Source organism: Chiloscyllium punctatum, chromosome 2 (genome assembly GCF_047496795.1).
Source record: "Chiloscyllium punctatum isolate Juve2018m chromosome 2, sChiPun1.3, whole genome shotgun sequence".
NCBI lineage: Eukaryota > Metazoa > Chordata > Chondrichthyes > Orectolobiformes > Hemiscylliidae > Chiloscyllium > Chiloscyllium punctatum.
Genome location: NC_092740.1, coordinates 26,078,664 through 26,102,330, shown reverse-complemented (window position 1 = coordinate 26,102,330; position 23,667 = coordinate 26,078,664). Strand labels below are relative to the sequence as shown.

At 43.3% G+C, this 23,667-nt stretch overlaps 1 protein-coding gene across 1 annotated transcript in view; it reads left to right on the top strand.

Moving 5' to 3' along the window:
• The window catches only part of LOC140495489 (N(4)-(Beta-N-acetylglucosaminyl)-L-asparaginase-like), a 46,172-nt gene extending 23,403 nt beyond the window's left edge, over nt 1–22,769 (top strand). Inside the window, exons 8-9 of the mRNA XM_072594598.1 lie at nt 7,833–7,966; nt 22,501–22,769. Of these exons, the coding sequence (XP_072450699.1) occupies nt 7,833–7,966; nt 22,501–22,595 (229 nt within the window). The 3' untranslated portion in view covers nt 22,596–22,769. The remainder of the gene's footprint in view (nt 1–7,832; nt 7,967–22,500) is intronic.
• The last annotated feature ends 898 nt before the right edge of the window (nt 22,770–23,667 follow it).

Here is a 23,667-nt window from a genome sequence, read left to right as displayed (position 1 = left end):
GACACGGGTTCAAAGGCAGATGGTGGATTTTATAAAATGTATTATTCAATCAAAAAGCCTGCAATTGAGAAGCTAATCTAAATATAACTACCCCCCAATCGGTTGAAAAAAAACATCTATTTCATTAACGTCCTTTAGGGAAAGAAACCTGCAATCCATACCTGGTACAGTCTTCATGTGACTCCAGACTCTCCGCAATGTGACTGACTCATAACTACTCTCGGGGACATTAGGGATGGACAGTAAATGTTATCTTAACCGTTGACACCCTTATCCCATCAGCCAATAAAGGAACAATAATCACCCAGCAATCTTAATGGAAGCCTCATACCTGTCTTCCTGCCCATTCAAAATAGGCTCAATTTCACTATTTCTAATGGCAGTTTGACTTGTGTAGGTTATTAAAATAACTCCAAACTTAAGAGTACATTTTTAGTCTTGCACCTAATCAGTACAGATGTTATTTGATACAGATATTACCAATCCTATACTTTCAACCTGGTTCCAATATCCTGTTACTGGGACACCATCCAGTCATTGGCCATAGGATCCTGAAAGCTGCAGAAAGAAACAGTTATAGTTTACAGCATAGAGAGAGGTCCTTCGACGCACCATGCTCATGACAGTCCTCAAACACACATCTAATTCTGACCCACTTTCCAGCATTCGGCCTGTTGCCTTGATATGTTGTGATGTTTTAAGTGTTTGTCAAAATAGTTTTTAATACAGTAATGGTTCCTGCATCTACCACTCTTTTAGGCAGTGAGTAAAATTCTTCCATAAATCTTCTTTAAATATCTTGTCTCTCACACTAAATTTATTCATCTCTGTACCAATGAGGGACGGTTCTTCCTATCTATGCCCCTCTGATTTTCTACATCTCAATTAATTACACCGCTTTAGTCTTCTCTGATCTAAGGAAACTAACTTCAATCTATATAGTTTCTCTTCATAGCTGAAACACTCCAGCCGAGTCAGTATCCTGGTGAATCTCCTCTGTACGCTCTAACAAACTTAAATCCATTCTATAATGTGACAACCAGAACAGCACAAAGTTAGGCAACATCTATGATACTAGAGTCTTTTACAGATCCATCACAACCTCTCTGTTCTTGTATTTAATACTCCAATAAAGGAAAATCTCCAATATCCCTTCTTAACCATCTTATCCACCAGTGTTGTTGCTTGCAAGAATCTGTGGATGTTGAGCCAAGGTCCTTTTGATCTTCTTTATTTCCAAGGGTCCCTTTTACTTCCTTCAGCTGTGAGACGTGGGCATCGCTGGCTACCTGGCTAGCATCTATCACCCACCTCTTGTTGCCCCTAAGAAGATGGTGGTGAGCTGTCTTCTTCATACAGAGGCTCATTCCATACATGCATGGAAAAACCTGCCCCTTAGGTCCCTTTTATATCTTTCCCTTCTCACCTTAACCCTATGCCATGTAGATTTGGACACCCCAATCCTCGGAAAAAGACCTTGACTATTCACCTTATCCATGCTCCTCATGATTTTATAAAACTCTATAATGTCACCCCTCAGCTTCTGACGCTCAAACCCGCCATCCCTGGCAACATCTTTGTAAATCTTTTCTGAACTCTTTCAGGCTTCACAGCATCTTTCCTATAGCAGGGAGACCATGCAGTATTCCAAAAGTAGTCTAACCAATGTCCTATACAGTCTCAACATGATCTCCCAACACCTATACTCAATGCACTGACCAATAAACGAAAGTGTACCAAACACCTTCTTCACTACTTTGTGTTGTGGTGTTGAAGATGTGTACTGTACCTTTTAAGAAAGAGTGAAAGTTGAAAAGCTGGCAAGCCTGTCATGTGACTGCAGGCACAGAGTGTGCTGGATAATTTGAAGTTGTAGCATTTTGAGCTGTAAATCAGAGTTGTTTTCACAACCGTTTGACTTTAACCAATCAGTTTAAATTATGTCCCAAGATATGAAAACCCAATCGAATTTTACTGTTTTGACAACATCAAACCAATGAGACAATCCGATGTTTTGGAATATAAAAAGTAGGCATTTTGAGCAGTTAACCAAGAAAGGGCACCTTATGCCATCGAATGACTGCTATTCAAAAACATTCTCTCTGAAAGGTATCATTTTCAAATCAAATATCTTTGCAGCAGAAGACAAATGATGATCCAGGGGAAATCTAAAAACAGAAGTAGTTCACCACATCAAGCCAACACCTGGTTTTGAAAATTGATTTGCTATAAATTTACTAGGGGCTTTATCAGATCGATATGTTGTTGTAGAGTGGGAGGTAGATAAATTGTTAAGACAAAGGAGGCTTACAGTGTAAATAATTGTTGTTCAATGTTCTGTTTTGGAGTTAAAGAATAAATAGTTAATTTTTTCTTTAAATAGTGGAATTTGGGTAGCTCTCTGTCATTTATACTGTTACAGATTACAAGGCGAGGTGAGTTTTTCTGTGGGTCTGGTTTAAACCAGCAGAAGGGTTTACCCCGTGTCATAACATCTGTCTCCCTGTGACTTCCCTTTCAAGGAATCCTGCTGAGTTGATCCCACCTTGGGTGGAAATAGAGATCTTTTTCAAAATTGTGATTCATTCTGGGATGTGGGTTTCTAGGGTGAGTGTATATGGGCAGAGTGTGCCCAGTGCCCACGGGGTTTGTCTGCGATGTTCGTTCCTGCTGTCCAAGACAAAGGTCCTTTTGGAGCAAGTGAAGAGCTGGAGTCGTCAGGGAGCTCCTCTTATTTCTATGTTGCGAATTGTTGATGTCTGCTTTGTTCTGCACATGGCAGTTAGTGAGGTCATCAAGCAATTATCTCCTTAAATAGGCAACTGACTGCAGTCTAGCAAGAACCTTGACTCGATAGTGAGAACTTACTTCCCTACATTGAGAAAGCCTTGCTGGATTTCTCATGTGGTTCTACTAGATTTATCGAGGAGAAAGTGAGGACTGCAGATGCTGGAGATCAGAGCTGAAAATGTGTTGCTGGAAAAGCGCAGCAGGTCAGGCAGCATCAAAGGAGCAGGAGAATCGAGGTTTCGGGCATAAGCCCTTCTTCAGGAATGAGGAAAGTGTGTCCAGCAGGCTAAGATAAAAGTTAAGGAGGAGGGACTTGAAGGAGGGGTGTTGGAAATGCGATAGATGGAAGGAGGTCAAGGTGAGGGTGATAGGGCAGAGTGGGGGTGGGCGCGGAGAGGTCAGGAAGAAGATTGCAGGTTAGGAAGGCGGTGCTGAGTTCGAGGGATTTGACTGAGACAAGGTGGGGGGAGGGGAAATGAGGAAACTGGAGAAATCTGAGTTCATCCCTTGTGGTTGGAGGGTTCCTAGGCAGAAGATGTGGCGCTTTTCCTCCAGCCGTCGTGTTGCTATGGTCTGGCAATGGAGGATTCCAAGGACCTGAGTGTCCTTGGTGGAGTGGGAGGGGGAGTTGAAGTGTTGAGCCACGGAGTGGTTGGGCTGGTTGGTCTGGGTGCCCCAGAGGTGTTCTCTGAAACGTTCCGCAAGTAGGCGGCCTGCCTCCCCAATATAGAGGAGGCCACATTGGGTGCAGCGGATGCAATAAATGATGTGTGTGGAGGTGCAGGTGAATTTGTGGTAGATATAGAAGGATCCCTTGGGGCCTTGGAGGGAAGTAAGGGGGGAGGTGTGGGCGCAAGTTTTGCATTTCTTGCAGTTGCAGGGGAAGGTGCCAGGAGTGGAGGTTGGGTTGGTGGGGGGTGTGGACCTGACGAGAGAGTCACGGAGGGAGTGGTCTTTTCAGAACGCTGATAGGGGAGGGGAGAGAAATATATCCCTGGTGGTGGGGTCTGTTTGGAGGTGGCGGAAATGACGACGGATGATATGTATATGGAGGTTGGTGGGGTGGTAGGTGAGGACCAGTGGGGTTCTGTCCTGGTGGCAATTGGAGGGTCGGGGCTCAAGGGCGGAGGAGCGGGAATTGGAGAAGATGCGGTGGAGGGCATCGTAAATCCAGCATGCTAAGATAAAAGGTAGGGAGGAGTCCCTATCTTAAAAGGTAGGGAGGATGCCCTCCACTGCATCTCCTCCACTTCCCACTCCTCCGCCCTTGAGCCCCACCCCTCCAATCGCCACCAGGTCAGAACCCCACTGGTCCTCACCTACCACCCCACCAACCTCCATATACATCGTATCATCCATCGTCCTTTCTGCCACCTCCAAACAGACCCCACCACCAAGGATATATTTCCCTCCCCTCCCCTATCAGCGTTCTGAAAAGACCACTCCCTCCGTGACTCCCTCGTCAGGTCCACTCCTGGCACCTTCCCCTGCAACTGCAAGAAATTCAAAACTTGTGCCCACATCTCCCCTCCTTACTTCCCTCCAAGGCCCCAAGAGATCCTTCCATATCCACCACAAATTCACCTGCACCTCCACACACATCATTTATTGCATCCGCTGCACCCGATGTGGCCTCCTCTATATTGGGGAGACAGGCCGCCTACTTGCGGAATGTTTCAGAGAACACCTCTGAAACACCCGGAGCAACCAACCCAACCACCCCGTGGCTCAACACTTCAACTCCCCCTCCCACTCCACCAAGGACATGCAGGTCCTTGGACTCCTCCATCGCCAGACCATAGCAACACGACGGCTGGAGGAAAAGCGCCTCATCTTCCACCTAGGAACCCTCCAACCACAAGGGATGAACTCAGATTTCTCCAGTTTCCTCATTTCCCCTCCCCCCACCTTGTCTCAGTCAAATCCCTCGAACTCAGCACCGCCTTCTTAACCTGCAATCCTCTTCCTGACCTCTCCACCCCCACCCCCACTCTGGCCTATCACCCTCACCTTGACCTCCTTCCACCTATCACATTTCCAACGCCCCTCCCCCAAGTCCCTCCTCCCTACCTTTTATCTTAGCCTGCTTGGCACACTTTCCTCATTCCTGAAGAAGGGCTCATGCCCGAAACATCGATTCTCCTGTTCCTTGGATGCTGCCTGACCTGCTGTGCTTTTCTAGCAACACATTTTCAGCTACTAGATTTATCATCCATGTCACTCAGGACCCTGTAAAATTTAGCATTTTGTCTCCGACACTGTCATCTGCAGGCTTTTTCTCCCCAGAGCTTCCCATGGTCTGTAATTTCGACTTCAGGTTTTCTATCTTGGTTTTTCTTTGAATAATTCCAACCCAATGTCATTGTCTGACCAATACTATTGAATATGGATGGGAAGAGAGAAGTCACTGTCCACGTTTGATGAAATAACTTGCTCACACTCAATACCTGGGATCTTAGAGAATGTTGACTGTGAGCAAAACTTTTATTAGGGTATTTGGAACTGTATCCCAACATGATTTCATATTTTTTTTAGATTAGATTACTTACAGTGTGGAAACAGGCCCTTCGGACCAACAAGTCCACACTGCTCCGCCGAAGCACAACCCACCCATACTCCTACATTTACCCCTAACCTAACACTATGGGCAATTTAGCATGGCCAATTCACCTGACCTGCACATCTTTGGACTGTGGGAGGAAACCGGAGCACCCGGAGGAAACCCACGCAGACACGGAGAGAATGTGCAAACTCACACAGTTAGTCGCCTGAGGCGGGAATTGAACCGAGATCTCTGGCGCTGTGAGGCAGGAGTGCTAACCACTGTGCCACCGTGCTGCCCACAATTTCAGAATATCTGAATTTGGATTCTGGGTTTGAAAAGGCAAATGTAATTGAAATGTTTCCTTTATTTCATACAAGGGATGTGGAAGTTGCTGGCGAGTCCGGCATTTTTACCTCGTTCCTAATTGGCCTGGAACTGAGTGACTTGCTTAGTAATTTAAAGTGGCTTTAAGAGTTAGCCACATTGCTGTGAATCTGGAATTGCACATGAACCCTACCTATTTATTTTTGTTTTTTTTTCCCTAAAGTACATTAGTGAACCAGATGGGGTTTTTAAGATTTTAGATGATGATTATGCGATCACCTTTAGGCTAGCGTTTAATTCTATATTTTTACTGAATACAGATTTTACCATCTGCCGTTGTGGGATTCAAGCCCATGTCTGCAGAACATTTGAGCCTGGGGTTCTGGTTTACTAATCTAGTGACATGACTACTATGCTACTGATGGTATATAACAATTGCAAAGTATTTCCAATCCAGGAAGTGACCATTTGGCTCAATAGGAAATTGCCAGAATTTAGTTTTCTTTGCATCCATTTTGTTTGAATATGATCTTAATTATTTTCTCTCTTGTGCTTATCTAGCTTCCTCCCCAAAAACATCTGTATTCTCTTTAACTTAATTATTCCTTATGGTAGCATGTTCCATATTATAACCACTTGTAAGGAAGTGAAGAGGTTTCTGCTGAATTGCCTTTTTTGGATTTATTATTGGCCATCTTGTACTTATGGCCTTCACCTTCCATCTTCCCCACAAGCAGAAACGTTCTTCTGTAAGGAACAATGTGAAGGCACAAGAAAGGTGCAGAAATTATTCTTGAGAGTGATTCCAGGAATAAAGAGAAGCTGTTGTGAAGATAGCTTGGAGAAATTGGGACTGTTTTCCTTGAAGACGTAAATGTTGAGAGGAGATTTGACAGACCGGAGGCTGAGTGAAGACAACAAGCCAGGCAGCATCAGGAGGTGGAGAAGCCGAAGGTTCGGGTGTAACTGAACTTCATGACTTCTCCACCTCCTGATGCTGCCTGGCTTGTTGTGTTCTTCCAGCCTCCTGCCTGTCTACTTTAGATTCCAGCATCTGCAGTTTTGTTTTTGTCTCAAAAGGAGATTTGACAAAGGCAGTCAAAATTATGAGTGGTCTAGACAGTATGGGTACGGAAAAACATTTTGAAAATCAGGGGATCCAGAGGGCACAGATCTAAGCTAAATGGGAAAAAAAAACAATAGCCAGACAGCAAGTGGCTTCGATATGGAAAGTGCCGGGTGAAAATGTGGTGAGAACATTTTGAACGGAGACATTTAAGAGGGAGTTGTATTATTATCTGAAAAGGAAGAATGTGTAGGGTGACAAGGACGGAGACTGGAGAACAGAACTGGATGAGTTACTCTGACAGGGAACCTCCTCCACACAATGGGCCAAATTGCTTCCTTCGGTGTTGTACTGAATCATCGAGTCACAGCATGGAAACAGACTCTTCAGTCCAACTCATCCATGCCTATCAGATAGCTTAAATTAATACAGTCCAATTTGGCCCATGTCCCTCTAAACCCTTCCTAGTCATGTTCCCATCTGGTTACCTTTTAAATGTTGAAATTTTACCAGCCTCGACCACTTACTCTGGCAGTTCATTCCATACACGCATCAACCTCGCTTGAAAAGTTTGCCCCTTCGGTCTCATTCATATCTTTCCCCTCTCACACTAGATCTATGCTCTCTAGTTTTGGACTCCATTACCCTGAGAAAAAGACCTTGGTTTTTCACTCTATCCATGCCCCTCATTATTTTATAAACCTCTACAAGGTCACCCCTCAATCTCTGACGCTCTGGGGAAAATAGCCCAAGTCTGTACTGATCCTGTGATCTACACTATTTATCAAAACCTTCTATAATGTTGAAGACTTCCAACAAGTCACCTGCATTTCTACTCTTTTTCAGCTTTCCTGATATAACGCCCTCTCAATTCTGTACACTGAACATATTGCTTTGGCTCAGAAAGTAACAAATTCTTTTTAAGTGGTTGTTCTAAATTATGGTAGATGTTTTAAAAATGCTATAGTTGGATGTATACATTTTGCCTAATCTCCACAAAGCATGATTCACTAGATTGTTCTGGATTTCTTCTGCCGATCAATGGTCATCTTTAATGTGGACATTTTTGTAATGTGGTGATTGTTTTTCCTTTGTCTCTCGAATTAGTTATCAAGCAGTGGAGTATATGCGGATGGGAATTGAACCAGCCAGAGCTTGTCAGAAGACGATTAACAGAATTCAAAAATATTATCCACAGATGTTTGGTGCCCTTATCTGTGCAAACAGAACTGGGGGTTATGGTAAGTCTTAGAAATAAAATCTGTTAAAGGGCAGGTATGAAACTGGTTACCTGACAGAGAGGTTATAAAAGCCATACTAGTGAGAAGCTACTGTGACTGAATGCATCTTCCTCAAATAATTTATATTGTGAAATCCTGCAAGGGCCTAGATTAGATTAGGTTACTTACAGTGTGGAAACAGGCCCTTCGGCCCAACAAGTCCACACCGACCCGCCGAAGCGCAACCCACCCATACCCCTACATTTACCCCTTACCTAACACTGTGGGAAATTTAGCATGGCCAATTCACCTGACCTACACATCTTTGGACTGTGGGAGGAAACCGGAGCACCCGGAGGAAACCCACGCAGACACGGGGAGAATGTGCAAACTCCACACAGTCAGTCGCCTGAGGCGGGAATTGAACCCGGGTCTCTGGCGCTGTGAGGCAGCAGTGCTAACCACTGTGCCACCGTGCCGCCCACCAATGCATGTTTAAATGTGCAGTTAAACTTGCATTTGTTATAACACATGCAAGTAACTTCCTTCCTAATAGCATTGTGGGTCTACCAACACCCCAGTTCAAGAAGACTTCTCATCACCACCTTCTCGACGGCCCTTGAGGATATGTATTAAGTACTAGCCTTATTAGCACAGCCCCTTTCCAGGAAAGCATTTTTAACCTTTTGGAGCATTGCCATGCAGAGGGATCTTGGTGTACAGGTCCACATATCCCTGAAAGTGGCAACACAGGTGGATCAGGTGGTCAGGAAGGCATATGGCACACTTGCCTTCATCAGTTGAGGCATTGAATATAAAAATTGGTAAGTGATGTTGCAGCTGTTTTAAAGTTTAGTTGGGCCACATTTCGAATACTGTGTGCAGTTCTGGTTGCCATACCAGTCGAAGTATGTGGATGCTTTGTAGAGGATGCAGAGAAGGTTTACCAGAATGCTGCCTGGTCTGAAGGACTTTAGGTATGAGGAGAGGTTGGTTAAACTCTGATTCTTTTCACTGGAAAGACAGAGCTGAGGGGCGACCTGATCAAAAGTCTACAAAATTATGAGAGGCATAGATAGGGTGTTTAGGCATTCAGAGGCTTTTTTCCTCAGAGTGGAAAGGTCAACTATAAGACGGCACGGGCTCAAGATGAGAGGGGAAAGTTAAGGGTAGAAGTGCGAAGCACATTTCTTGCATAGAGGATGATGTTTGCCTGTAACACAGCAGGTGGAAGCAGTCACGTTTGCAATGTTTAAGGTGTATCTTGATAAACCTATGAATGTGAGGCAAACAGAGGGATAAAAACCATGAATAAACAATACGTAGCTGGTCTAATTAAGAAATAGGACTCGGCATATATTTGGTGGGAGGAAGGGCCTGTTTCTGTACTGTATTTTTCTTTGTTCTATATCTTATGTTGTTGCTGGAGAGGGGTATATATGACTGCATAATATTCAGAATGTTTAAAAACAATTTTTCATCAACATGGATTCAAGTTTTCTTGTGGGGAATTTTGTCCAGTTGTTTCTCTTTGCTAGTTTTCGTAATGGAATGTTTCCCCCTTAAATCCATTATTCCAGAGGTGTTTAAAAACCAACACAGTAATGATATTATGCGACCTTTCTGTAAAGCTTCAGAAGCTTTGCTTGGCCTAGCATCTCACTGGAATCTTGCAGGAGGTGGGTAGTGTTTCCTTCTTGCATCCTGAACTAATATTCAAACGTATCACCTCAAAGTTGCAACTTGCTTTGGTCACCTTTTCATGAAGTATTTTTGATCAGAGCTGAGGTTTTAATTTTTAATCGATCAAGACGTTCCAACATCCAAAAATTAAATTTAAAAAAATTCTGGAACTGTAAAACTTTCTTTCGACTTCCTAGTACATGGGAAGTAGATCGAGTGTTCAGAGAATAAATATTAAATTGCCACTGAGTGCACAAAGCCCTTACTTTATAAGATTAGCTGTAAAAGGCAGTGCTCAGCAAATCCCAAAGCTGCATCTTTTTAAAATATTTCTTTGTGTGGGTCTAGCTTAAGTATTGACTCATTCAATGGGAAGTTAAAATTTCAAAACTTCCACCCTCTTGCTGAAAAGGAATTGTGATATGCTTATAACTGAATTCCTATCGTGACAATCGAAATGATTATACAGATCCACATTATAGCAGACTTCTGTTGTATATAGCTGTGAATTTTCTTTGTGTTGATGCCTTTGTAGCTCCAGTTTAAACCATCATGTTTGGTTACAACAAAATTCATGTTTTCTTATCAAAAGAATCAAGATTGATTGGAAATGATTCCCCTGATTGGGCTGAGGAGGTATAATGATCACATTCAGTGTGTTCCTCTGCCTTTAGATGAATATATTTGTGATTGAAACTATGGCATGAGCTGTCACAGGAGGTTGATTGATTTATTATTGTTACATGTACCGAGATACAATGAAAAGTGTTTTATGTGCTGTACAGGCAGATTGTATTAGGGTACCAGAACAGAGTGCTGAATATAGTGCTACAGCCTCAGAGAAGGTACAGAGAGAGAGGTCTCAATTAACATTTGAGAAATCATTTCAAAGGTCTGTCTGTTAGCAGCGGGGAAGAAGCTGCTCTTGAATCTGTTCGTACATGTATTCAAACTTTTAAATCTTCTGCACGACAAAAAAAATGGCATCTTTTAACCAGGGTGACGGGGATCTTTGATTATGTTGGTTGCTTTCCCGAGGAAGCTGCAAGTATAGGTGGAGTCAGTGGATGGAAGGCTCATTTGTGTATGGGACTGGGCTGTGTTCAGAGCTCACTGTAGTTTCTTGTGGTTTTGGGAAGAGCAGTTGTCATCCAGACAGGATGCTTTCTATAGAGCATCTATAAAAAATGGTCAGGATCCTTATGGACATGGCAAATTTCCTTTGCCTTCTGAGGAAGCAGAGATGTTGTGCTTTCTTGACCATCGCGTGGCCATGGGTGGACCAGGATTGATTGTTGGTGATTATCACTCCCAGGAACCTGAGGCTTTCGACAACCTCCACCTCAGCACCATTGATACGTTCAGGGGTGTGCCTCCACTCCACTTCCTGAAGTCAATGTTAAAACACGATGTTAAGACTCCTGCTTAATTTTAACCAGCAACACAGAAAAGATTTATCCTGTGCAGTAGTCTGTGAAAATTCGAGAGGCCAAGAACTATTTAAAGTAAAAATTAACACCTTTATCTCTTAAGGTATAACAGAGAATAGTTAACTAACAACTATTTACAACTCCTTCCTCTAACCTATCCTTTACCTTCCCCTTCTACAATACTAGTCCGATATTCCCCCCTCATCCCCCGCCCCTGATTAAAGTTTATCAAAAATACAAGTTTTCAAAACTAGCCAGACGTCAAATCTTCCATTCCTTGGTCGAATTTTCTTCTCAGGGGTTTTTGTTTCATGGGTGACTGATCAATAAAGGTACCTTTTAAGACAGCTATTTTACAGGCAGTCTCTGCATGCTGGTGGATTGGCAGTTCTCTTCCAACTGTTAAATTTTCCTCAGTCTTATACCCCAAAGCATTGGATTGTTTCATTGGTTTTTAATATTGTCGATATACTAAATCCAAACTTGATTGGAAGTTGGTATTTTGTGATATAATTTAAACTGATTGGTTGAATTTGAATTTGTTTTAGTCTCCAGGCAACCAACTACACTAACTGCTGGACCACATGCTACATTGTAAGTTGTTGAGAACACTTGGTACTGTCAGGTAGTTCTGATGGCTTTTAACTTGCTTAAAGATACAGTGCACCCACATCTTCAGAGCATCAACGATCAGCTCCTTTGTTTTGCTAACATTGTTGGCTTTGCACCATGCCACAAAGCACTCAATCTCATTCCTGTATTCTGTGTTGTCATTCTTTGAGATCAAATGACATTGTTTGACACCACAATGGTGGTGTCTTCAGCAAACGTGTAAATGGAATTGAGATGGAATTTGGCTATGCAGTCATGAGTGTATAAGGAGGGGCTGAATGTAGGAGTTGACAGTGCAGTCTTGCAGAGTGCAGTGTTGAGAATTATGCTGGAGGAGGTATTAAGACCATAAGACATAGGAGCATAAATTAGGCCATTCAGCCCATCGAGTCTGCTCCACCATTCAATCACGGCTGATAAATTTCTCAACACCATTCTTCTGCTTTGTCCCCATAACCCTTGATACTCAAGAACCTATCTATCTTAGTCTTAAATATACTCAATGACTTGGCCTCCATTGTCTTCTGTGGCAATGAATTTCATGGATTCACCACTCTCTGGCTGAAAAAGTTTCCCTTATTTCCATTCTAAAAGGTCTTCCCTTTACTCTAAGGCTGTGACCTCTGGTCCTCTTCTCTCCTACCAATGGAAACACCTTCCTAATATCTCCTCTGTCCAGGCCATTCATTATTCTGTGTGCTTCAATTAGATTCCCCCCTCATCCTTCGAAACTCCATCGAGTATAAACCCAGAATCCTCAAATATTCCTTTTAGGTTAAGCTTTTCATTCCTGAGCCATTCTCATGAAACTCCTCTGAACATGCTCCGAGCCAGTACTTCCTTCTGGAGATATGGGGGTCAAAACTGTGCACAATACTCCAAATGTGGTCTGACCAGAGCCTTATAGAGTCTCAGAAGTACATCCTTGTTTTTATATTCAAGTCCTCTCAAAATAAATGCCATCATTGCATTTGCCTTCCTAATTATTGACTCAACCTGCAAGTTTACCTTGAGAGAATCCTGGACTAAAACTCCCAAGTCTCTTTACACTTCAGATTTCTGAATTTTCTCCCCATTTAGAAAATAGTCCATGCCTCTATTCTTCCTACCAAAGTGCATGACCTCACACTTGCCCATGTTATATACCATCTGCCACTTCTTTGCTCATTCTCCTATCCTGTCCAAATCATTCTGCAGCCTCCCTGCCTCCTCAATGCTACCTGTCCCTCTACCTATCTTTGTATCACCTGCAAACTCAGCCAGAATGCCCTCAGTCCCTTCATCCAGATTGTTAGTGTATGAAGTGAAAAATTGTGGTCCCAACACTGAGCCTTGCGGAACATCACTTGTCACCAACTGCCATCCGGAGAAGGACCCTTTTATCCCCACTGTCTGCTTTCTGCCAGACAGCCAAGCTTCTATCCATGCTAGCACCTTGCCTCTAACACTATGGGCCCTTATCTTACTCAGTAGCCTCCTGTGCGGCACCTTGTCAAAGGCCTTCTGGAAGTCCAGGTTGATAACACCCATTGGCTCTCCTGAATCTAACCTGCTCATTACTTCCTCAAAGAATTCTAGCAGATTTGTCAGGCATGACCTCCCTTTGACAAAGCCATGCTGACTTTGCCCTATTTTATATGACACTTCCAAATATTTAGGAATCTCATCCTTCACAATAGATTCCAGGATCTTACCTACGACCAAGGTTTTGCTAATTGGCCTGTAACTTTTCCTCTTTTGCCATACTCCATTTTTAAATAGAGGTAGCACAATGGCAATTTTCCAGTCATAGAGATGTACAGCACGGAAACAGACCCTTCAGTCCAAACCATCCATGCCGACCAGATATCCCAATCCAATCTAGTCCCACCAGCCAGCACCCGGCCCATATCCCTCCAAACCCTTCCTATTCATATACCCATCCAAATGCCTTTTAAATGTTGCAATTGTACCAGCCTCCACAACTTCCTCTGGCAGCTCATTCCATACACGTAACACCCTCTGCATGCAAAAGTTGCTCCTTAGGTCTCTTTTATATCTTTCACCTCTCACCCTAAACCTATGCCCTCTAGTTCTGGACTCCCTGACCTGACTTTGTCTATTTACCCTATCTATTCCCCTCATAATTTTGTAAACCTCTATAAGGTCACCCCTCAGCTCCAGGGAAAACTGCCCCAGCCTGTTCTGCTTCTCCCTACAACTTAAATCCTCCAACCCTGGAACATCCTTGTAATTCTTTTCTAAATCCTTTCAAGTTTCACAACATCTTTCTGATAGGACCTCTGGGACTTGCCCTGATTCTAGCGATTTCTGAAAGGTCACCACTGTCACCTCAACTATCTCTTCAGCTATTTATCTTAGAACCGTGGGCTGTAGTACACTGGTCCCAGTGATTTATCCACCTTCAAGCCATTCAGTCTTTTTATCACCTTCTCTTTGGTGATGGCCACCATACTCAGTTCTGCTCCACACTCTCTTGAATTTTTGGGATATTACTCCTGTTTTCCACCGTGCAAACTGATTATTCAGTTCCTCAGCCATTTCCTTGTTCCCCACTACTATCTCTCCAGCATCATTTTCCAGCAGTCCAATGCCCACTTTTGCCTCTCTTTTGCTGTTTATATATCTAAAGAAACTTTTACAGTCTTCCTTTATATTACTGGCTAGCTTCCCCTCAAATTTAATCTTCTCCCTCCTTATTTCATTTTTTTTGTTGCCCTCTGTTGGTCTTTGTAAGCTTTCTAATCCTCTGGTTTCCCACTGCCCTTCACCACATTATATGCTTCCTCTTTTGCTTTCATGCTGTTCCTGACTTCCCTCATCAGCCATGGTTGCCTCATCCTCCCTGTACCAGGCTTCTTTTCCCTCAGGATGAATCTCTGCTGTATCTCCTGAATTACTCCCAGAAACTCCTGCCATTGCTGTTCCACTGTCTTTCCTGTTAGGCTCCCCTTCCAGTCAATCCTACCCAGCTCCTCCTTCATGCCTCTGTAGTTGACTTTATTCACCTGCAGTACTGTTACCTCTGATTCTATCTTCTCCCTCTCAATTTGCAGAGTAAATTCAATCATTTTATGATCATTGCCTCCTAAGAGTTTCTTTATTTTAAGCTCCCTTATCAAGTCTGTCTCATTGCACAACACTAAAACCAGTATTGCCTGTTACCTCGTGGGCTTCACCACAAGCTGCTCCAAAAAGCCATCTCATAGACATTACACAAATTCTTTTTCTTGCAATCCACTGCCAACCTGATTTTCCCAGTCCACCAGCATAATGAAATTTCCCATGATCACCGTTAATTTGTCATCCTGTACATCTTTTCTATCTCCTGGTGTATCTTGCGCCCCAGCTCCTGACTACTTTTTGGAACCCTGGACATAACTCCAACTATGTTTTTTTTTAACTTTGTGGTTCCTCAATTCTACCCACACGGATTCCACAACATCTGATCCTACTTCAACCTTAACATTGATTTAATTTAATTTAATTTCTTATTAATAAGGCAATCCCACCCCTATGCCCACCTGCCTATCATCTCAATAGGATATATATCCTTGAATATCCAGCTCCCAATCCTGATCCCCTTGCAGCCATCTCTCCGTGATGCCCACCACATCGTACCTGCCAATTTCGATTGAGCTGCATGCTCATTTACTTTATTCCTTATATTGCATGCATTCAGATATAACACCTTCAGTCCTCTGTTAACCATCCCTCTTCTCATTGACATTCATTTGTCCAATGTGCTTGAAGTTTGATTGCTAATCCTTTCCATACACTCTGTCCTATTTGTGTCTATGCTGGAGATTTTCATAACCTGTGCTGAGTTCTGCACTTTTACCTCCTTAAAAGTCATAAAGTCATAGAAATGTTCAGCACAGAAACAGATGCTTCGGTCCAAATTGTCCATGCCGACCAGCTATCCCAATCTAGTCCCATCTGCCAGAACCTGGCCCATATCCCTCCAAACCCTTCCTAATCATATACCCATCTAGATGTTTGTTAAATGTTGTACCAGCCTCCACCACTTCCACTGGCAGCTTATTCTGTACACATACCACTCTCTGCGTGCAAAAGTTGCCCTTTAGGTCTTTTTTATTTCTTTCCCCTCTCACCCTAAACCTATGCCCTTTAGTTCTGGACTCCCCACCCCAGGGAAGAGACTTTGTCTATTTATCCTATCCATGCCCCTCATGATTTTATAAATCACTATAAGGTCACCCCTCAGCCTCTGACACTCCAGGGAAAACAGCCCCAGCCTATTCAGCCTCTCCCTGTAGCTCCAATCCTGGCAACATCCTTGTAAATATTTTCTGAACCCTTTCAAGTTTCATAACATCCTTCCGAAAGGAAGGAGACCAGATTGCACGCAATATTCCAAAAGTGGCCTAACTTGAGCCCTGTATAGCCACAACATGACCTCCCAACTCCGGTACTCAATATTCTGACCAATAAAGGAAAGCATACCAAACACCTTCTTCACTATCCTATCTACCTGCAACTCCACTTTCAAGTGAAGATCTAGACAAAGGTTATCCGGCAACACAGGGGTTAAGCACCTCTGTGTACTCTGGAAAAGCTGTACACTTTAGCTTAAAACAGAGGCAACTTTTATAGGTCTCTTACCAAACAGTACAGCCTTAATTGCAAAATTAATCCAATAAAATGTAATAAAATAATAAATAGACATAAAATTGAGCCAATGATATATCTTGGGAACTGACTTGTTTCGCACATTTTTATCTATTGCCACCTGAATCCCAAGGCCAGTTAGAATGCTTTAATAATGCCATATCTTGCTTTATTAATTCATACTATGGAGAAGACATTGTTTGTTAATCTCTTTCAATTAGTTCAGGAATGCAGTTTTCAGCAGAGTTAAATGCCATAATAATAATTATGCTCCTAGAAGCCATTTTGTATATTACTTTGTTACTTGCATTAAGAAGCCATTTTGTAGTTGGTAAAAGCATGCATTAAATGGTTGCTCCCGACAACAACCTAAGTCCAGATTTTAGGTTCCATGACCGCCCCATAGGTTAGATCAGTCCAATCAAATGGGGAGGAAGTAGGGTTAGGCACTGGTGCCTCCTCATCTTCATCTGATTGGAGAAGAAGCATTTTCCAGGTGGAACCGATGCTGTCAATAGAAGTTTGTGTTTTAGCAAGAATACACTTAACAATAGCAATGCCAACAAAAAGACCAACTAACACAATAGCAGTATACATAGCCATATTTATCAGCCAGTTGTACCATGAGCTGAAACCCCAATCTCCCGGCCCACAATCATTTGGCTGATGAAGGTGCGGATGTTATCTACGTGCCTGATCATATTCTCGATGAGGTCAGTGACCCCCATGATGCATTTGCCTTTGACTATGGCACAAATTCCCCCTTCTTTGGTGAGTATGTAGTCAACAGCATACCGGTTTTATTGGGAAGATAGATGTCATTCTGAAAGTATGTCCTTAACTCCTGTTAAGGCAGCAGTTGTCTCACTACCTAAGAGGTTGAGACCGCAAATGATTTCGGTTTTGATGGCTAATAATTCCTGCAGACCCTCCTACAGAAAAAAAACCTAAGAAATACATACCCCAGAGAGTGAGCCTTAATAGTGCTCAAAGCCTTTGGATTCTTTCAATTCATGCAGAACTCAGGTGAGACAGAACGTTTGACAGGGAAATCCCAATCCCATTGCCAGGTAATTAGACAGGGAGCAGTGGTCGGAAAAAGTGTTCCTACAGCTACAGCTTGGGAAATACCTATTTCATTAAGGACAAGGAAGTTCGTTGCTTTGCCTTGGCTGAAAAAATAGTAATCAGGTTTAGTATAGATAATGGAGGGAGCTTCCCAATAAGAAGTGGGCCTATCTTTGTGACTTCCCGGAACTTATGGATAGTCCATGGCTACAAAGTATGGCTGTCCTGAGTACGTGGGGTGAAAGCTGTTCAATAGAAAGAGATGGGTCTTTCGGAAAGAGATACGGTTATTGTCCCAGAATGGTTCCTTCCATCCCACAATTGGGAAGATGTAGGTGCCATTAGGGGTCTCATAATGAAGGTGGGTGCTATTACCCATTCCACAAAGGGCCTAAATATCAGCGATAACAGAGACATGCTCCTCCCCAAGGCATACGCATGAGATGTGAGGCCCTCCAGGGGAGCAGTGGCGACTGGTACATTTGATCATTGTGCAGGGAATAGTCTTGGTCACACTAACGTAAGTACACCCCCATCCTTTACCATTGTACCAGTTCAGATAAGCTACCTCGGATTTTTTTGGAAGAAGTCCATAAGCAGCTAGCAGGTGGGGATAAGTAATAATTAAAAGAAATCAAAAGAAATATTATGTCCAGTAAACACTTTAGAAGCATTCTATTCTCCTTAGTTGGGATTCGAGAGGGGAAAAGGAGCCAGAGAGTCTTTTGCTCAAGTAAGGCCGTACGGACCACTTCATTCCTGCCAAATATTCTATTGTGACTTTGGAGAAACAAATTGTTAGTGAAAGATAACATTTCCCCATCTTCTCTTTTGTGGTGTAACCTAGTTGAGCAATGAACCTGCACTGCAAGGTCTGGTTTCCTGATTTTCCCTTTAACTGAACCCTCCCCACCGCTGCCTATTTAGTTCATAGCCCTGTCTACAGCCCGAGTTATGCGATTTGCTAGGACTCTGGTCCCAGCACGGTTCTGATGAAGACTGTCCCATTGGAACAGTTCCCTTCTCCCCAGTACTGGTGCCAGTATCCCATGAATTCAAACCCATTTCTCCCACACCATCTTTGACCACGCATTTACTTGCTTAATCTTATTGACCCTGTGCAGGTAGGCTGGAATTGATGTGAGTCATGACTAACCTCTCGAAGCACTTCATAATTATGGAAGTCAGAGTCATGGGGGTCATAAATATGGAGGTCAATCATTGAGGAACACCACGAATTTTATTTGGCACTAGGATGATGGTGGTCTTCTTGAATCAGGTGGGGACCTCAGATTGCAGTAAGGAGAGGCTAAAGATGTCAGTGAATACTCCTGCTAGCTGGTCCACAGGATCTGAGTGCGCAGCCGGGGATTCTGTCCAGGCCAGTTGCTTTCCATGGGTTCACTCTCAAGAAGGCCAATCTAACGTCTGCGGTGTTGACCATGGGTACACGTACATCTGAGGCTGGTGGGATAGGTGACGTTGTTTCCCTGACCTACTGTTCAAACTGAGCATGGAATGCATTGAGCTCATCAGGTTCAGATGTACTATTGTCCGTGATTCTGTTTGACTTCACGTTGTAGTCCATTATGTCATGTAAGGCTTGCCACAAGCAACGGAGGTCATGTGGTTGGGCTGGGTTTTAAGCTCAGTTTGGTGTTACCTTTTGGTGTCTTTGGTGGCCTTACGAAGATTGTATCTGGAATTTCTTATAAGTCAGGGTTGCCTGACTTGTTTGCCTCAGACCGGGACTTCAGTAGGGAGTGGATCCCAGAGTTCATCCATGGTTTCTGTTTGGGGAGTGTTTGAATTAACTTCTTTGGGATACCTTCCTCTATACGTTTACTAACGAGAGTGGCATACTTATTTAGGTTGGCTGCTGAGTTCTTGGATATGGATCAGTCCACTGATTGTCAGCAGTCCCATAGGAGCTCTTCTGTTGCTTCAGACTAACACTGCATCACAGAAGTTGATGCTTCTGAGTTGGGAGGAGGAGCACAGTGTAGTGATCTGATTTTTCAAAATGCGAATGGGGGTTGAAGTGATAGGCATCTTTGGTTGTATAGCAGTGATCAAGGATGTTCAGATGTCTGGTGGGACAGGAGACATCTTGATGGTATTTTGGTAGCACACTCTTGAGCTTGGCCTAGTGGAAGTCACCAGCTACGATGAACAAAGGCCTCGGGGTATTCTGTCTCAAGACTGTTTGTAGCATTGTACACTTCGCCAAGTGCACTCCTTGCCTCTGAATGGGGGCAGGATGTAGACTGCTGTCAGGACAGCAGAGGTGAACTCACATGGCAGTTCAATACTCTAGGTCTGGGGAGCAGTAACTCACCATGGTGACCATGTATGAGCAGTTGGCGTGTCATTTAGGAGGCTGTTCACACCACCCCTTGCCTTACTAGAGGACACTGAGTGAACTAAGAAGTTGTAAGGCACAGTCAGATGTAGCCTCTAAGAGGCAGGAAGGCCTCTGGGCTTGCAGTTCCAGTGTTGGCCAGCTAACTGGGTTCATCCAATGGCGTCCTGGGCACTAGTCTCATTCACGAGCACTCTGGGATGGGGGTCGCGCGGGCACAGGCCTTAGATGTAGGACTGGTCAGGCCTCTTTGATGTCACAGCACCGTGGGGTAGGGTCTCGTTCCTGCATTGGGTGGGCCTCAGTTCCAGGTTTCCATAAGGATGTCTGGCTTACAGGAAGCTGGTAGACCCCTCGTTTCTCTGGGCTTACGATTCCAGCTTCGGTGTTTGTGCCTCATCAGTCATAGAGTCTTTAAACCTGACAGCAGATTAAAGAGAGCACTGTTAGAAATTCTGACAGACTTAGAATTGAGGTTAAGAAAAGCAGAACGAGAATAAAATATGTAAGAATATGATCTGCTGTGGACAGCTCACAAAATGTCGCCACACTCGCAGTCTTGAAGATCTATCTTGTTGGCCAGATTGAAGACCACATTTTCATGACGAGGCAATAACACTTATTCAAGTAATTATCAATCATTCCAGGCAGTAACTACAGCATGGAAGGGTTGTTCGGGCTGGGTCATAAATATACAGGCATCAGCGATGAATGTACTGTCAATTTGAATTACTGCAGCCATGAGAACCCTTGATCACTATCCTCATTTAAATAAGGAAGTGCAAAAACATAAGAACTAGGAGCAGGAGGCAGCCACCTGGCTCTTTGAGCCTGCTCTGCCATTCAATAAGATCATGGCTGATCTTTTCATGGACCCAGCTCCACTTACCCGCCCTGTCACCATAACCCTTAATTCCTTTATTGTTCAAAAAGCATCGATCTTAGCTTTTATTTTACTCCCAGTCATGCAATGCCTCTCATTTTAAAAATGTCATTCCTGTTTTCAACTCCCTGTTTGGCTTTGCCGGTTCTATCTCCAAAGCCTCCAGATCTGTGTTCCACCAGTTATGATTTCTTGCAGTCTTTTAATTCAGTTGCTCCGCCATCAGCAGCAATTACTTCAAATATCTAACGTCTGGAATTCCCTTTTTAAATTTCTCTGCCTCTATATCCTGCTCACCACTTTCTTTTATACCTGCATTTTAAAAAAAATTCCTTATGTGATTTGTTACCAAATGAAATTTTACAATGCTCACATGAAGCACATTTGGGCATCTCGCTGTGTTGTGCAAATGGAAGTTATTCTTGTTACCATTAGTCAGTTACTGAGAAAGTTCTCTATTACTTAGCCTAAAGTAGTTACTCTTCATATGATTCTACATCTGATGATGCTGTAAGTTATTCTAACAGGAGTCTAGTAATGTCTTGCCCAATATTTACTTGTATTAGCAAGTTTTGAGAAGATTTGCAGCTCAAGTTGAGGCTTTGATGAAAACGAACCTTCCAGCTCAGCAAGCAAACCTACGTCCATTTATTTGTATTATTTCTGGCAGAGGTCACTGATGGATGTCATGAGAGCAGTGACTCTAATCTTGATCAGGAGCACAGCCAGGTTTGAGATCAGGCTTTCATTGTCAGAGCTCAGTTGGTTGTGTAGCTGTTTTGCAATTCAAAGTAATACCAACAGCATGGGTTCAATTCTTGCACCAGCTATGGTTCCCATGAAGGACTATCCTCATGCTCTCCCCTTGTCTGAGGTGTGGTGACCATCAGGTTAAACCACCTCCAGTTACCTCTCTCTAACAAAAGAGCACATCTATAGTTTGGTAGGAATATGGTGACTCTAATTGTTTTGTACTGCAGAACTTCAATACTGTGGAAACAAGAGACCTGCTGTTGAAGATTTTTTTTGTCTTACACTGATCACGACAAATGCAAAAATTTCAAAGGCCACAATTTATAGTGTATGAGTAACCAGATGTTGATTAGTTGGCAGGTAGACTCTGGTTGAGATGTTGTCATCCACCAAGGAACAACTACCCCAAGACTTTGGTTTAAATTCTAAATTTACAATGATGTTGCCAGGGTTGGAGGATTTGAGCTACAGGGAGAGGCTGAACAGGCTGGGGCTGTTTTCCCTGGAGCGTCAGAGGATGAGGGATGACCTTATAGAGGTTTACAAAATTATGAGGGGCATGGATAGGGTAAATTGGCAAAGTCTTTTCCCTGGGGTTGGGGAGTCCAGAACCAGAGGGCATAGGTTTAGGGTGAGAAGGAAAAGATATGCAAGAGACCTAAGGGGCAACGTTTTCATGCAGAGGGTAGTATGTGTATGGCATGAGCTGTCAGAGGAAGTGGTGGAGGCTGGTACAATTGCAACATTTAAGAGGCATTTGGATGGGTATATGAATAGGAAGGGTTTGGAGGGATATGGGCTGGGTGCTGGCAGGTGGGATTAGATTGGGTTGGGATATCTGGTCGGCATGGACGGGTTGGACAGAAGGGTCTGTTTCCATGCTGTACATCTCTATGACTCTATAACTCTTGCCAAGATGTGACATAGGCAATGCACCAGCGAACAGTGCTCCACAAGTGTTTGCTTAATTGAAAAGACACATTGCCTGGACAAATTCCTTTGGTTGCTAACACATGAAATTCGTGGTACTTAAATCTTCCAAATAAATAGTGTCAAGATGACACGTCTATTTCTGATGAATTACTATAACCAGAACTGGGTTTTCCTGATATCTTGTCTGTTTCTTTTACAGGTGCTGCATGCAGTAAATCTCCAGAACTTGTCCAGTTTCATTTCATGGTTTACAATCCATCGAAGGTCTCGGAAGAAATAGTAGACTGCATTTGAAGCTGCAGTGATGCATCTTTTTTGGAGCCTTTAAGGCTGTTTATTCTTGATTGTGAATCAAGTTCAGCTTCAGATGAACTAAATTTCGTAGAAAATAGTGTTGATAATGCATTCTGAAATTGTACAGAATGGTGGTGGTAATGGAAATTAAATTTATACCAATCATATTTCAAACATTAGTGGGTTACATTCATGCCACACAATGTCAGTCAATGGCTGTCTCTGACAAGAGAGAATATAACCATCTCTCCTTAACGGTATCCTTGGCATTGTTCTCACTGAATCTCTCACTGTTAATATCCTGGGGATTACCCTTGATCAGAAACTGAACTCGACCAGCCACTTTAATTGTAATTGCCAGGTGAACACTAGGTTGGTTAAGATGAATGTGAGGTGACCTTATGCCAGGGTCGAAATGCCAAATACTAGGGGGCATAGGTTTAAGGTGAGTTGGGGAAAGTTTAAAGGAGATGTGAGAGGCAAGTCTTTTTTGCACAGAGCGTGTTGGGTGCCTGGAACATGCTGCCAGGGAAAGTAGTAGAAGCTAATATGATAGTAACATTTAAGAAGCATTTAGACAGATGCATGAGCAGGCATGGGATTAAGGGGATATGGACCATGTGCAGACAGATGGGATTTGTTTAGGACCACGTCCTGGTCAGCACAGAATGGTGGTTTATTCCTACGCTGTACTGTTCTGTGTTCCACATAAATAATGTGACTTGAAGAGCAGATCAGAAGCTGGACGATTAGTGTTGTGTTATTAACTCCTGTTTCGCCGGTTCCTGTCTCCCATCTGTAAGTCTGGAGTGAAATGGACTACTGTCCACTTGCTCTGATGAGTGCAGCTACAACATAAATAAGCTCAATACCATCTGGGACAAACCTGCTCACTTGATTGACAAGGTGAAAGTGAGGACTGCAGACGTTGGAGGTCAGAGTCGAGAGTGTGGTGCTGGAAAAGCACAGCAGGTCAGGCAATATCCAAGGAGCAGGAGAGTTGATGTTTCGGGCAAAAGCCCTTCATCAGGAGTAAGGGCTTTTGCCTGAAACATTGACTTTCCTGCTCCTC